This window comes from Numenius arquata, chromosome 7 (genome assembly GCF_964106895.1).
Source record: "Numenius arquata chromosome 7, bNumArq3.hap1.1, whole genome shotgun sequence".
In the NCBI taxonomy this organism is placed as follows: Eukaryota; Metazoa; Chordata; class Aves; order Charadriiformes; family Scolopacidae; genus Numenius; species Numenius arquata.
In genome coordinates this window covers 15,697,146-15,714,208 of record NC_133582.1, presented here as the reverse complement: position 1 = coordinate 15,714,208, position 17,063 = coordinate 15,697,146, and the positions used below count along the sequence as shown (strand labels likewise).

General features: G+C 43.2%; 1 protein-coding gene across 1 annotated transcript in view; it reads right to left on the bottom strand.

Moving 5' to 3' along the window:
* Positions 1-14,150: 14,150 nt before the first annotated feature.
* FIG4 (FIG4 phosphoinositide 5-phosphatase) overlaps positions 14,151-17,063 on the bottom strand; it is a 63,010-nt gene continuing 60,097 nt past the window's right edge. Inside the window, exon 23 of the mRNA XM_074150623.1 lies at positions 14,151-16,085. Coding sequence (XP_074006724.1) covers positions 15,908-16,085 — 178 coding nt within the window. The 3' untranslated portion in view covers positions 14,151-15,907. The remainder of the gene's footprint in view (positions 16,086-17,063) is intronic.

Sequence of the window (17,063 nt, the reverse complement as noted above, 5' to 3'; positions counted from 1 at the left end):
ATATCTGCTCTGATGTCTGCCTTGTCACCTACCTCTGCTGCACACGCTTGATGCAGTAGTAAGTGTGTGTTCCCATAGCAACAGGAGGAATTAACTTAATGATATTATTAGGCCTTATTTATATGCGCACACACACACTCACACACCTGCACATTGCACACACACGCACACAGGGAAAAGGAAAATGAGCAAGTCCTACTCTTCAAGAAGATCCCTATGAGAGATCAATCCTGTACATGAGGTTCATGATGACCGCAAGATCCTGATCTTCACCTTGCAGGTGCAAACCCCAAAGCTGACTGACCAGCCAAAACAAATTCAGCAGCACAGACCTACAACAACAGGGTCCAGCCCCGCGGCAGCACTATAGCTGGGAGCAGGAACCCCGTCAGCTGGAGGTCCCCCCCTCTCATTGCCCACCCCCCGGTGCCACCTCTCGCAGTGCAGCTGGTGCCAGGCAGGAGGCAAAGCCCCACTCTGCCTGCGCTGCCCGCAGAGGAGCAGATTAGCAGCGGCATTTCTGTCCCGTCCGAGTTCCCTTTGCGCTGCGGGAGGATGCTGCGCACTGAGCTTCACAGTGTTTTGCCTACTTCATCCCAGTGCCGGTGGCTTTTGGGCAACCTTTGTATCATCAAACACGAGACAGAGATTTCCATAAGGCCCAAAGCACTTCTTGTTTATTGCCCTTCTGCTATTCACAGTTACACGTTAGCCACATAAACTTCAGATAGAGCCTAATCTCTCTTTTCATGTTAAAACACTGGTACTGTACATTAAAATATCTCACAAAGAGCTATTCAGTGATGGTAAGGACAACACTGTTTATTTGCAGATATCATTCCCTGAGCAAATTGTTCAGTAACTTTGGTATTTAAACTAAATCGTTCAGAAAACCTTGTTGTGAATTCCTTGTGGGAGTCAAAAGATATAAAAAACCAACTATGTTGTAAGAGCTCTCCAAAAATGATGCTCCCCTATCTTTTTGTCATTTAAAATGCTAATGTGGCTTTGCTTTTGTTTATTATTTAAGGGCATACAAATGTTTATTTTAAAATGTTCAAAATCTAGAGTTCATCTCTAGATAAAGACATTTTGTAGATCATCAGAACAGAAAACTTTCTAAATTAGTTTACACTCTCAAGACGAAAAAAAATTATCTGAAAGTATCCCAGTACAATTTCAGAGATGAGCCACTCTTGCATTCCTACACATCCCGTGCCATGCCCAGCTGCTGCCCTGCCACAGGAACAGAGGAGGATTTCAGGGCTGGCTTGAAAAAGATGTGAAGCTCATTTTCAGGGGAGCATCCCTTACAGTGTTTGCAGTGACCTCCTTGTTGCTGCCTTTGAGTTCACGTGCAGTGCCAAGCTTTTTTTTTTTTTTTTTTTTTTTGGTGTCACTGATAGACTTCTAATGGTATTTTCTTTATTGGTTATCTCTCAGCTTTCTCCAATAACACTCACAGTTAAAACACATGTTTTTTTACTCTACCCAATAAGTGATCTAATTGATCTAATCTCGAGTAGTAGAATTTGAACACCCAAAGGACTTCCTAAAATACCTCTCTGCCCATATCAGTAGAACCCCACACAGGTACCATTGTCTTAATCGTACTGTGATGGTGTGGAGCCTCAGTCTCTGAACCACTTAGGGTTCTAAAACTTCAGCCCCCAGGCTGCAGTCCAAGAAACATTAATAAACCATTTGTCCCTCAAGAGAGGAAATAACGGCCATATATTTTTAAACACAGAAGCAGACATGGGATCATCAGTCCTGTGGGTCTGCACCATGGATGCCAGCTATCCCGGCAGCTGCACAAAGGCACAGGGAACAGAGATTTGGGGATGTAGAGATCCCAGTGCAGCTTTTCAGGGAGCTTGAGTATTGTTCTATGACACAGTCCCTGAGAGGGTAGCACGGGCAGCACCGGGAGCAGAGAGCTGCAAATCCTCACTCAACAGCATATGAAAAAAAGCAGCCTGTCCCAGCTACTGCTGGGAGTCAAGATGCTGAGGCACAAAAGATGGAACCATTTTCATCAACGCCACCAATATAAATTTGCCTTTATTTTGGTCACTTCCCCAACCTGCTGTTATCGCTTTTGTCCTGTCTAAATTGAGATTTCATACTTGGAATTCATCCATGCTCCGAAAATATCCAGATACAGAGAGAAAAGCACTGGATGAGTCACCAAAAATCCAAGCTGAAGAATTTAGAATGCATTTTAATTATGATTTAATGCTACCTACAATGCCTTTCATTACACAGTCATTTATTTTTAGCACCAAAATGCAAAAAAATATACTTTCCTTTATTTTGGAGTACTTGACTGTTAGCATATGCAAGGTTCAAAAGGGAGACCCAACTGTAGCCATCATGATATAGTTTATAATATAATCGTTTCCCAAAATCGGTTGGGTCTGCAAAGTCACAGGTGGGACTGTGAAAAGCCCAAACAATTACTAATAAGAGTAATGGGAAAGGACAGCAAGGATCGAGGACGTTAGTGCTCAGAAATGAACTTGGTTCCTCATGCTGCTGAAGGAACGTACATGCGAAAAGGTACATGAGGCAGTGTACAGTGAAAAGGCAAAGCTGCTGAGTTTTAAAAAGCTGTTTGCAGGTCACTTTTAAAAAACAGCTCTGGTCATGCCTATTTCCAAAAATCTACTTTTGAACCTGATGGCTTAGCAAATAATCATCTCATATCAAATATTCCTATTCAGTGCTGGAACAGGCAGTGCTGATATGGCTGAATATAAGCACTTAAAAAAAGGTTATTATTTCCAGGTCTGTGGAAAAAAATATGCAGCAATAGGGCAGCTGTGTTCAAAACATGCTGAATAAACTTATTAAATGCTGATTCTGGTTACCTGTTCCCCTCTATTAGATTGCTGCAAGCCCATGAATAAGACCTTGCTCCAACGGTGCTGATGGCACCTTTCTTGATGGTCCTTCAGGGGCAACCGTTCTCCCTTTCCAGGGATGCCAGTACACCCCATTCTCCGCTTACAGTACCAGGATAGTGCTACAAGCACCCGGTGTTAAAAAACCATTCACGTAGTCAGCTCAGAGAGACCAGACTTTTGTAGTCTACTTTCTCACTTTAATACACGTGTGTTTGATCCCCTGTTAGGAAATTTAAAAAAAAAACAAAACTCCTGACATTGTCCTTTTGTGTGCTCACTGCAGCCAGAAGCAGCTGCAGAGGGGTTTTGATGCTCCTGTCATTTCAAGCTATTGCTATACACTGCATTGCATTGCATTAAACACCTTTGAGGTCTGCACATGGTAGCTCTCTTGTCTCTTTATCTGGGAAATCATCCCCAGAAATACATATGCAGTGTGCAGGGAACCCAACCCATGACAAATGCAGCTGCTGCGTGCCCTGGACATTTCTTCTGGTGGCCAAATAGTCAAATTCCCATCTCCCGTCTAAACAAGATTCAAGACAGGGTATGAAGAAAAAGGTATGCCCACTGGCCTGGTCTTTAGGCCTGTAGTCTGGTTCTTCAGGGTTCAGTTGGATTTTGGACTTCTCTTAGTCATCTTCAAGTTACTTTCAATCAGTTTGTACCATAGCTACCCTATGAATACTCTATGAGTGTATACACTGCTTTAGTCACGGCCACAGTCTGCTAAATATATGCCATGGAGCAGCCTACTCCACTGAAATCAATATAGTTGCTAGGACATGACCAGTTTCTTGCTAGAAGCATGGCCAGCAGGTCAAGGAAGGTGATTCTGCCCCTCTACTCCACTCTGGTGGGACTACTGTCCCACTCCAGTTTTAAGAGGACTACTGTCCTCTACTCCACTCTGGTTTTAAACTAAAAGAAGGAAGATTTAGACTAGATATAAGGAAGAAATTTTTTACAGTGAGAAAGGTGGAACACTGGAACAGGTTGCCCAGAGAGGTGGTAGTTGCCCCAGCCCTGGAAACATCAAGGTCAGGTTGTATGGGGCTCTGAGCAACCTGATCTAGGGGAAAATTTCCAGTCTCATGGCAGGGTGTTGGACTAGATGACCTTTAAAGATCCTTTCCAACCCAAACTATTCTATGATTCTATGATATAAAGATGGTCGGAGGAGGATAAAGGTGACAGAAGATACCCTTCAAGGGGTTTCCATTGCCTGTCGGTTTAGTTTCATTCTCTCCTCTCCCTTGGATTTTTTTTTAATAGTTATGACTGAAGGACATAGCTGAACCCCTTTCCTCCCAGTGCCATGCCTGGCAGAGAGGAAAGGGAGAGGGCTCAGCCTAGCAAGTTGCCAAGCGCTCTGGCCCTCCATCAGCAAAGCACTTAAGCACATGCTTGTTTGTAAGTCTTGAAGCAGTGCCATTGAGAGAAAGCCTATAGTACAGAGCCTTCAGGATCCTAATCCAGGCTAAATGACATGTGTGAGATCTTAAAATGCCATTTTTTTTCTTCCCAGCAATGATGAAATAATTGCCCAAATGAACAAGCCAAACTGTCCTATTGAAAGGCTGCCCATCTGGCTCCTCGCCTAGAGGTTCTGTTGGAAAATATGGCTTATCTAGTTTGGATTGTAATTACTTAAATATATAATATAATATAAACAACAGAATTAATACAATATGAATACTGTATTATATAGAATATATATATAAAGGGTGAGTTGTGTCTTCTTTATAGCAGACGGTAACATACATTGAAGGGAAGGCATAAGAATAACAACAGCTCTAATTTTCTGACTGTCCTGCCATGAAAAATATCAGCCCAAAAGTGAAGTTCAGCAAAGGTGTAGCAACCAAAACCAGGGTTCCGGACATGGTCAGGGAAACACAGTTGGTATCACCAACACTACTGTTGCTGCTGAAAAGCAAAGCTGGAAATGCAACCACAATGTGAGATGCACGTGCCTCTAAGTGCTTCATAAATGTGTGCTATTCCTGGGATACATTTCAGAGGAAAATGCACAGGGGCTGTGTCAGGTTGCATGGTCTGGTAATTATTATGCCTGTGTGCACCATGTGTGATGTATGATGGATAATGTGTCACAGATTCTGCAGGATAAACACTCTAAATTAGGCACATTTTCAGCTCGAAATAAGTGAATGGTAAGCCAAACCACTCAAAATTCAAACCAAATGTAAGTCAGTGCTTTCCTATTGAGTAACCTCAAAAATAAATGTCATTAACTCTTGATGATTCATCCTTAACCTGGACTATTTCATCCTGGGTTTTACTGACATTTTCCACAATGGCCTTTGCCTGTTTGTGGGTAGGTCAGCAGTGCCTCTACTCCTTGAAATTATTTGCTAAACTATTGACCAGACCCTATCTTCTCTGTGATTTCGAAGTCACTAGAAGTCAATGTATCTAAGCACCAGCCTTCAGGGGTAATGGAACTAACTCCAGTTCAGAAAAATATACCTCCTCTTTTCCTGAAGTTAATGATTTTCTTCTCGGATCACTCTGCTCTGAGAGCAAGTTAAGTTCCTTATTGCTTAACCAGAAAGTTATTTCATGTCTGGTCAGACTGAGCCTCAATGCATTTGACTCAAAAAATACAGTGTTCCTGTAGTGTTACAGTTCATGGTTGGGTGGGAAGAAATTGGGAATTTCTCTTGAAAATCCATCCTGGAGTCTCCATCAGTCTAAATACATGAGCCATCAGCAACGGCCACCTAAACCACCCAACTATGAGCCACTTACCTAGATTCCTTCTATTCCATATGCCCAAATATTGTGTATAAAAGCAGTTTTATCCATCCCTGTGAATCAGTTAGCACTGGGAACCTGAGAGAAGATCCTCAAGTCCTACCCCAGAACCATTGCTGGACCATACCATGTCTCACAGGAATCCCAGCTTAATAAAACTGACGTTAAAGTCTCCATGTTGCCTACTGCCACTAAAAATAAAATATTAGCTGAACATCTAAGAGGAGCTAGAACACACGCAGGCTTTGTTTCATCCCCCATGAAACGCAATGCCTGCAGACACAGCACTGGGCAATTGCTTTTGCTTCCTTCTGGTTTCCACACTGGCTTTCTTCCCTGCCTACATCCTCCCCTAGAAATGATGGCTTCAGTATGTAGCCGCTATGCTCTGGCCACAGGTGAGCGTAACAAAGAAATCGCTTTCAGATGGCGAGGTAGGAAGAGAGGAAGAACAAGATAGGAAAGCGAAGCGCGCAGAAAGCAATTACCAGAGAGTGGAGAGTCTGGCCAGGGAAGAGGCCACTTCTTTCACAAAGAGCTTTCTGAGGGAAATGGGTTTTGTTGGTTGCATTTTCTAGAGTACTACATAAACGAAAGACAGGATTCACAGTGTATTCTTTCAGTTATTCTTGCCTAACAGGTTGAAAAATCAATGCTGTTACAGCTGACAAAAGATGTCTATGTTCTTGGGAATCTTCATGGTGTCGCTGGTGCAATGCCCCTGGTTACACCACCACATCGCTGCTGTTAAATGTGTGCTGCTGGACAAGTGAGGAAAATACTGTGCTCATACCATATGGCATAATTCTACCCATGTACCACCAGTTTTAGAAAGTTTTATGCTCGCATTTTAGGCCTGATGCTATTCCCACTGAAGGCAAGGCAGTATTCCTACAAAGCTCCACGTGAGAAAGACTTGGCCCTAGAAATTAATGGCCTTGAAAATGAGTACTTATCAATGAAGTGGAAACAAAGCTATGTGTACACTTTCCTTCTGCCATCCGGTTTCCAGAGCTGAAACTCCGCTGTAGTCTTTGCAGCTGAAGCAACAAGCACCTCCCTTCATGTTGGTGTCATTTGAAATGAAGGATGTTCTGTCCGGACCGAAGTGAGAGCAATAGCTTTCAGGCATGTTAAAGCGAGCAGCAAATCTCCAAAACCCACTTGAGGCTATTGGAAGACTATCTGAGACGGAGCCCGTGAAGCGTGGAGTGCCAGGAATAAACGGCTGCAAAGGAGAAGGAGGGAAAAGGGAGTGCGAGGAAGAGAGTGTGAGTGCAAGGAAGCTTACTGGCCGTGTTGGCAACAAGCAGACCGTCAGCAAAGAGGCTGTTTACAGTCTTGAAGTCAGGATTCCAAGAACAAGTGCCTGGCATGAGTCTGTGCTACGGCCCCTCGAAGCAGGGTAAGGCTGAGAATACAAACCCATGGGACCAGCTCTCTGCACAGACAAGAACTGGAGACTTCCTACTTGTGTTCCTGGCCATAAATTTGTTGAGTCACAAACAGGTTAACGTGCAAAATGACCCTAAGCCGAGTGCAAATGCATGCTGGAAAATCACAGCACTTACAGGAAAAGCACTGGCACATCTTTTTTTTTTTTTTTTTTTTTTTTTTTTCCCCAGTAAAAAAGGAACCAAGAAATAGAGAAATATTCATTACACCCAAATATCAAAGCATGTTAATTTCTTTAGAGGGTACTTGTGATTGCTCCATAATTAGAAGCGGAAAAGCATCCTATGCTTATGAAGAATGCATGTGTATCCTCCCCAAAGTCATAGTACTTACATTTTTTGGAGGATTTACGGATTGATCTAGTAATCAGCTCAAGTTAAACAATTCCTTTGAGAAAATTCCTACTGTACCAAACACTTTGTACTACTGACAGTGTTTTAATGACATTTTTACTGGAATACTTATCCTCTAACAAAAGATAAAACCATTCAGCTTCAGGGGATTCTGGAAAATGGAAAAAGTGGAAAAGCTTTTTCAGTGGAAAAAGCGATGCTCTTTCAAAATGCCTCCTGCTTCCTGCTGCAATGGAAACACAAGCCGGCCCGAGCTGGCCCATCTCCGTTGCCCGTGCCCACGTGTTGACATACAGCAGCGCAGAGACCCAGCGAGGCTCAGCCTGAAACACGTTCGAGCATTTGGGAAGACGGGCAGGATCTGGAACATTTTCCACCTTCTGCAGGAGCGGACCAGCGGGCCCACCTGCGTGTGCATGGGGGTGAAGAGCTGGCGGAGACTTCAGGTGGCAGCAGGAGTCTTTGACAAAGTTCGAGTGGGAAAAGAGACATTTTGCTTTTATGACTCCTCAGGCCTTTTCTGAATAACCTTTTCTTTTACGAGGGTGTAATGGAGTGTCCCTAGAAGGGTATCTTGGGACCACACCCTCAGCACTCGGACCCTGATGCAATTTCAGTCAGTGACAACCTGTTGAGAGCACGGAAAGGCTGTTAACTGCCTTCAGCAGCTGCAGCCTCTATTTCTCCAGGCACAGCTAATAGCCAGATCCCTGAGCCTCTGCTGAGGAACAGAAAAAATTAAAGGAAAATATTAGGGGATATAAACAGAGACATTTTGTTCCAAGTCAGCCCGAATCTGCAGTCCAGAGACAACAATGAAGAAGCAAACTAATGCCTCGAGGAAGAATTAGCAAGAAACACATCCTTGACTAGGCTTCCCAGCTTCCTATCGGCAGCTACAGAGCTGGAAAGGCGAAGGGCAGTTTTGCGATTGCTTGCATGCAGCTCAGCCCCATGATACTTGAGATGGGCAGAGGGATTTATAAAATCAGCAATGGCAAAGATATGTAGAATGAAAGTAGGCAAAGGAAAAGATGTATGTAAATTAGAAATGTAAGAAAAAAAATGTAAAGGGCCAATTTGGGAAACAACTAAACCAACGTAGTGTTTGTGCTACCACAGTATGGTCTGCAGCCAACATGTAATAAATGGGAGGATGAAGGAGATGAGTGGTGATGATTAAAACAGACCAGCAGATTCAGTGATCTGTTGGACACATACAGTATTGAACACCTGAAAGCAGGATACATGAGGTAGATAAGTGGTCAGGTAGTATTTATATGGCAGGTAAGTGAAGATTCCCAATTGTGACCAATTACTTCTGACCAAAAAAAGCAGGTAGCCTTGTCTGTAGGCTGTGGACACTTTCCTGTGCTTAGGGCAGAGCGATACCCCCCCTCGGTGAGCGTGTGGCTTTTACTCAGCAGGTTGCAGTGCCAACTGACTCTAGCTAAACCCAGCCTTTGAAGGAAAAGCACTTAATGAGTGTGAAGTGGACAGGTCTGTGGACACTCTAATGGTATAAATGTTACTGGAGAAGCCATTCCATAACATAATATTCATCAGAGATCCAAGCCAAGGCAACAGATGGAGAATATGCTGGCAGCAGGCAGAGGAGAAGCAGAGCTAAGCTTTGTGAGTCTTGGGGGAGTCAGGGAGAGCTGGTCCCTGGACGAGGTTCCGGACATGGGTAGAGAAGCAACCACAACCCATCAGAATGGAGACACAGACAAGCCCTGTTTTGGTCAAAGCCACAAGACAAACTTTGCTGGCCCTGAGCAGCTTGCTCTCTGCAGTGGCTGATGACAGTTCAGAAATCCCATGTACTCCTGACAACATGGGGTAGCCCTGAAGTGGTATTTGCCTATATTTTAGAGAAGCCAGAAGTTTAAAGCCATAAAACGATTTTGTAAGGGGCCCATTGTCAACTATAGTGTTATAGCTCTGGCCACTTGTCTCACAACTCTGCCAGGTTTTATAAAGGCTACTAAGGGACTTGTCTAATTTTAGTTTTTTAAATGGGGGTGTCTTGGCTAAGCCAGTTGTGTAGGTTCCTCCCAGGTGGCACAACGGAGAGCAATGAGCACCTGCAAGGGGTAACTCATCCTATCCTAAGACAGGTGAGAGGACTTGCCTCTGGAAGCCCTCCTCTCTGTTTACAGCATACATGGCTTTGATGCCACAGCCATTGGATATGACGGATTTGAATCAGGTGGTCCTACAGACCAACCTACACCTTCAGAAAGCTGCTCTACGGGTTTCATGCAACGCCCAGAAAGACGTGCCTGGTAGATCAAAATCCAATCACCTATGTAGTGTGTCCAGTACACAGCCCCCTCTCCTACAACACCCCATAAGCAGAGAGCAGAGTAGACAACCTCAGTGGTAGCCCTGTGCTGCACTGCTTGGTTACAACAGCATGTCCTGAGGCCATTGCACAGGACCAGCTGGAGACACTTGTTAATGAGAACGCCGATACACCGAGAATGACAAATGTGACCTTTGGAAATTCAAATTAGGCTTGGCACATGTATCTTCCAAATGACTGCTGTGACACCCGTCAGGGTTCGTGTGGATATGGGGAATGTCTCAACTGCAGGCTTGCTGCTTGTTTTACACGTGCTGTGACCCAGCCTCCTCCCCACCACGGCAGCACAAGCCCTTCGCTCCACATGTCTCTGTGCGTGTTGGACCCATGCTCACATGCCCAGCTGGGGCTCTGCGACACGGTGTGCTCCAGCTCTGTAATGCCAACCTACCCACTTGCCTGACAACGTGAGAGCAAACAATGTGCCTGTGCCCAGGCTCATGCACAGCTCGTCTGCAGTTCCTAGCAACTAAATTATGGCCTTCTCACCAATCTACTCTTCCCTGTACATCAGCTTCGTTGTTCAAATACACCCCACTGAGGTCCAACCCTCTATTTTCACTCAGACAACTCTAGCTCTTTCCTTGTTTGCCTTTTTCCCTTTCCTTTTCCCCCTGCCTTACTGAGATGCATCATGCCTGGAATTAAGTCCACCATAAGGGACTGGGATTTGTGAGGACAGAAGGGAGAGGAAAAGGAAAAATACCTAAAAAGCCCAGTTAGGCTGTGCTGTGGAAAGGTTATGAGAGTTCTGGGGGAAAAGGATTCTCTACCAGATGACAGGTCTAACTTAAAATCCTGCCTCTGTTAGAAGAGGTTTCACTGAATTGTCCCTCTTGCTGAGCAGGGAGTTCATAGAATGGGTTGGAAGGGACCTTAAAGATCACCCAGTTCCAAACCCCCTGCCATGGGCAGGGACACCTCCCTCTAGACCAGGTTGCTCAAAGCCCCATCCAGCCTGGCCTTGAACACCTCCAGGGATGATGCAGCCACAACTTCTCTGGGCAACCTGTTCCAGTGTCTCACCACCCTCACAGTAAAGAATTTCTTCCTAATACCTAATCTAAACCTACCCTCTTTCAGTTTAAAACCATTGTCCTTCCTCTTATCACTACACTCCAGGTTTAGCAAAAAGCATAATTTGACATTCACATCAGCAGTTTCCACTAATCATAGGAAAATGACGGAAATGTCAGTGTTAGCCACCCCACAAGCCTCCACCTTTAGCAGAGTGACACCACTTGCACATGCCAGTGTGGTTTATTAACGAGCCTGTGGAGCCCAAGTTAGGCAGTTTGCAGACAGTACTTACAGCCCCGAGCTGGACTTGGTTTGGCCTCCCTTGCTCATGGTATTTGGGGACAGGATGATGCTTAGGGCAGGTGTCCCACAAAGTTTCACAGGAAGGCCGTTGGCTCCTGCAGAAGGATGCGGAGGTGCTGCCGGTGGTCCCTGGCCAAGCACAACAAGCAACGTGAAATCAGGATGGCAAACATGCCCGGACACACAGGGGCCAGGACACAGGTATCCACTGTAGCACAGCCCCCACGTAAGGTGTGCACAATCACTTAGGAATGCTGTTTTGACTGGTAAAGTTTACAGTAAGGATTTATTTGGCTAATTGTCCCACAGGTTTGTCAGCGACCCTAAGAAACAGGATAAATACCAGCAAGTCTGCAGTAATTGCTTCACCCATGGTTTGCAGTAAGTTCAGGTTTTCACTCCGAGAGTACAGTAATTCTTACATGATAAAAATGACAACAGAAAGGTGAAGGACAAGGTAACTGTAGCATTTATAAGAGTGGCAAAATTAAGAGATGTCTTTCTGTATTTTTTAATGTATTCTACATTTTTATTTATCTTCCAACTCTTAAGGATGTTTCAGCAAAAGCCCAGGTCTGCATTATTTTAGGATTTGGGGTATGAAGTGGCTGGATGCTTGGAGGATATTTGAACTTCAGTGGGATTTTAAGCAGCAACACTTCTGCAAAACCAGGTCAACACATGCTGTTGATAACTACATCTGGATGCCTGAATTTTGAAGGGAACATTTGCAGTAGACATAAGCTAGTGCCACCTCTGTGAACCTGACACAGCACGAGCTTATGTCGCCTGTCATCTTAATGGTGTGTGTTAGTGCCGGAGGGCGTGGGGGGGTGATGACTGAATTCCACTTTGCACAGGAAGGTCTGTGTCACAGGAAAAAAAATGGCTCCTGATGCAGTGTTAAAATAATGTGTTGCTTATCTTCGGAAGAATAAACAACACAGGCTGTAACCAGCTTTTTCCTGTATCTTAGAGACATTTTAACCCTACTCAGAGTCAAGATATCTGAGATACAATAACACATGCTTTAAGGAACGGATGCAAATAAATACTTTCTGAAAGCACTCAGATGAAAGTCATTAGACACTGATTTTAAGCATGTGAAGCTTCTTTTCAATCTTAGCTTTTACTCACACCAGTCAACATGTACCACTCGTCCTCCCAAAGCCAACAAAAGGCATTCTGAGTATGCTCCAGGATTAAGAGAGTCGGTATAATTAGGCAATAACATAGTCAGCATTCGTTGTTTTCCTTTGAGAAACAACGGAATCCTCCCCAGCTAACCAGCACAGCCAGAAGGGCTGTCTCTTTTTACATGTGCATGGGGTGGCCCCTGTGTCCCCCACCCAGGGCGGGTACTGGGGCAGAGCAGAGCCTGCGCTCGAGCTTAACCCTGCAGCACGGTTCATGCCAGCAACAGCCACAGGGGATGCGAGTCCCAGCCCTCTGGATGTCTCAGCCCAGTGCTGATGTTGAGGAAGAGACACTGGGAGGGAACAGAGGCATCAGAACAGAAAGGATAAAAACCCCTAAGGGACCTGAGCCAGGCTCGTCCCTGCAAAATCTCTCACTGGGCCCACCAGTGAACTTTGACACGTGCTAACACTGGCTTACTGAAACAGGCTGGATCCACTTTCTTGCGAGTACAAGTGAAAAGATGACTCCCTCCCCCTTGGACACCTCTAGGCAGTAGGTTGCACAATGCTGCCATGGCAAGACTAGAGACAATCAGAGGGGACCACTTCAAACACTCTCTTACTTTCTTAATCAGAGCAGCGCTTGGCTTTCTCCAGAGGAAAAGATTTTAAGTGATGTCTACAATTTGTTCAAGCACTAACATCCTGTACCCAAAGCAGAGCACTTCTCAAAAATATGTTACCAAGACACAGAGAACCCAAGAGAGACAATACACACGTCTGTCGCCACTGCAGGAGGTAGGAAATCAGGCAGAGGATGGCACAGCCTGCATTGAAAAAAGAAGGATATGGGTTGCTGAAGAAAGCATTAAGGTTTTTCAATAAAAGGATAAAATTTAAGGAGTTTTCCTTCAAGAAGTGAAGGCTCCAAAAGGATATGGATATAGTGGGCAAACCCCAACTTGGGGCACAGTTCTGGGTAAAAGAAAGTATTCTGAACCACAGGTGGTGAAGAAGAAAGGAGAAGGGAAACCAAACAAACTACCAAAAAAATCAGGAAAAAAAAAAAAGGGGAAATAGGATAACAAAAGATAACCCTTACAAAGAAAAGAGTACCTGAGCTGCCAGGGAACACAAAATAACAGTGATCTCTGAAGGCCTAGGGCTGTTGAGAGGACTCAGAAGTTGCAGTGTGCACAGCATCTTGTACGTGCTGTGCTAGAAACAGGAAGACCAAAAATGCATATTCTGCTGCTTTTGTAATGCCTAAAATGGTACAAACTGCCACCTGAATGTTAATACCCAAGCATATGAACTAATGCACATGGCTTAAACTCCCATAAGGAGCTAGGAGAAACAAACAGCAGTCACACATACTAATAGATTCAAGGGGACGCCACGACAGGACTGTTGTGGCACACATTTAGAAAGACACTGAAAAGCCTGGCATTATATTACAGAGAAGGGACTGAGATGTCACTCATCTCTCAAAACTTGGTAAAAATGAAATCTTTTCACCCTCTTTTCCTGAGGGGTGAACTATTGCTGAAGTGTGAACATATTTCCTCTTAGAGCTGTAAAATTATCACAGTTCCTGTATTTTGCAACATCGGCTATTGAAAAAGAAAGCATCATCTTCTGCCTTATCCATGGTTACATGGTACACTTTCAAGAGCAACTTTTATGAATGATCAGTATCTATGAACAACAAAAGCATAAGGATTGTAATAGTCTAGAAAAAACATTCTTTGAAATGGTTTAAGTGCAGCAAGAAAAGCATGCATTTGCTTCATTAGAATGACTCCAGCTCTCCATTTTTCCAAAGCAAGCATTTATTCCTTCAAATTATATTTCATATGAGACAAAAGAACTCAATACACTTTTTTCCAGAGAAAAAAAATTGTTGACAGTTGTAATGAAGTATTATCTAAAGTGACACTTCGTTCTTGCATCTCCTAAAATACATTTAATTTCTCTCAAAATAGTATTAATCAATTAAAAAAAAAAAAAAAGAGAGAATGGACACCAACATTTTTCAGTAGCTTGGGGTACCACTCAAGGTTCTCTCACTGACTGCATACAAGTCACTCCCTGAAGCGCACACGTTTCTATCACAAGAAACATCTATCTTTTCCCTTTATCCACTGCCTCTTTTCTCTCATTGAATTACTGACGAAAGTGCAATGGACTGCATAAAATGTGCAAACATATCCAGAATATGTTTGTAGCATGCAGCCAAGAATCTGGGGTAGCTGCCTGCAAACAATTTACTATGAACACAAACATGTTCTCTACATCTAGCACACGAAGTTGGCCAACATTCCTAAAAGAGTTATTTAGTTATTCCAGAAAATCCTGAAATATGGTCTGCACAAGCTTACGGAATAACATGATTTGTCAAGGATGCTGCTGACACTGTGAGTATTTTTCAAGGCAAAGGGCTAGAAAGCAGTGCTGGGAATTTTAGCTTGTAATTGCAAATAATAGGGATTTTTTCCCCCCTTTTAAAAAAAAAAAATATTGAGAAATGTTTTAATAACAAGTCCAAATTAAACAACCTATTTCAGATACATGCAGCCTCTCCACTTCTTACCTAGCACTGGGCATGATATTCAGTCTTGCCTAAACCAGCTACTGCTTCCTCTTGCATGACCACCCCAGCTGACCCAGTCTCTACACCTCACTTACCAATACTGCCTTCTTGGGAGGCTGTAGGCTTGAACCTGAAAGCATCTCGCAGGAGCACAAATACGGGGATGGAAAGAGTATGCTGCAAAAAGGATAACATGTGTCATACAGAAAAATGACAGGATGGTTTTGCGCCCTCTAAGAGTCTAAACCCAGTAAAGTGGAGCTCATTCCTCCATTTTCAGATGCAGTCAGTAAGTGGTTCACCTCAGATTCCTAGCAGAAGCCCATGATAACTAGTCACAAGCCATTTTCACCCTGTATGTGGCACAGATTCTGTAGCTAATAGCACCAGTGAGATTAGTTTTGACACAAATTAGGGTTACAAAGTTTGTTAGTCTAGAAGCAAATTTTGAAATAAGCCACACATTTTTCACTTTTGCTTACAAAAGCAGTAAATTACAAACAGTCATTTTAGCACTCAGTTTGCTAAAAATCTCAAAAAATATCAGAAAGCATTCTGTTGTAAAAAAAAAAAAAAAAAGATTGTTTGCTGTCATGGAACAAAGAGGAAGAATAGTATTATCTTCTGATTCTTATGTACAAATCACTTCAACTTTACTACCAAACATAACAGTGAAAGAAATTAATATAAAACCTGAAGATGCAATGTTTTCTTTGCCATAAATTGCTACATACTCTTCAGTGACTGTAAGTGCTCTGATTATTCACTTAGTCTCTTAAGATACACTTTTTCTTTCAGCTGAAGAGCAGATATCAAATCACTTTTTTCCTGTAAAGCACAATACTGTAAATGTATGATAGTAAAGCACAATAACTAGAAAAGTTAGATAATAAATTTATTACTGCAAAATACCAAAGTAGGTTTCCTTTCTAAAATTGTTTTTATGACCTATCAGTACAGTAGACTTGTCAGGAGAATCCATCTTGTATTTACAGGTATCTGTTTCGAATGTACTCTCTGTACATGAGGAAGTCGTCTTTTCCCAGTGGCTGCATGTTTCCTCTTCCAGCCTGAATGTGTGCATGAAAAATCTCTATTGATTTCCTATCAGCTCTTGGAGGCTGGACTTCATAAATATTGTCTTGAGAAAAGGAGGAGATGGGTATTCTGGAAAAAAAACAAACACAGAGAATATTTGGAACTTTAGGTAAAAATTTTCCACAGAGAGGGGAGTATTTCTCTTCCTTGAAATATATATCAGTCAATGAAAGGGCAACTTCCCACTAGATAATTCATTTACCTAGATTTTTATCACTGCTGCAGACCTGGTAAGTCCCAGCTTTCCAAGTAGGGTAATTAGGTAAGTTGTCCCTAATCACATTACAGAATACCTTCTCACTTCCCTCCAGACTCTGTCCTCATTTCTTCATCCTCCCTCAGATCTGCTGCGGTCAGTAAGTACCCAAGCTGAAAAAGATCTGTGCCATGCATTATAGCAGGTAACAGGAAAACTTTCTTGAGCTGTCCTCTTAGTAGCAATTATAACAAACCAGTGGTTATACTCTGAACCAACATATAGAAAGGCTTTATCAGCTGAGAAATTTTCATCTAATTATCAGGAAAAAACCATCTTATTACCAGCAACAGCACTCTGTACACTGGGACAGCTAATATTTTATGAAAAATATTTTTTAAACAGCTTTGTACTATAAATGCTATCTTTGAATCCTAATATTTAAACCTACCCATCTTATGAGAAAAACATGTAGTTTGAAAGTTTATGAGAACCTGTGTATGTCAGACCTGTTGTACATCAGACTCACTCATAAGGTAGAACCTGGTCTTTTAACTGCAACTCTTGAAAACTGCATAGCCAACAGGCCGAGTAATGCGATTGTTTCCCTCTATTCAGGGCTTGAGCTACCACATCTGGGGGACTGTGCCCACTCTTGGGTTCTCCAGTGCAATTCAAACAATGAAATGCTTGGATGAATCCAGCAAAGGTCATCAAGATGATCAGAGCTGGAGCACATGGCACATGAAGAGAGGTTGAAAGCACTGGGTTTGTCCAGCCCACAGAAGGGGTACCTTATTGCTTTCAGCAACTACCTAATGAGAGAGTATAGATAGTGAAAAGCCAGACTC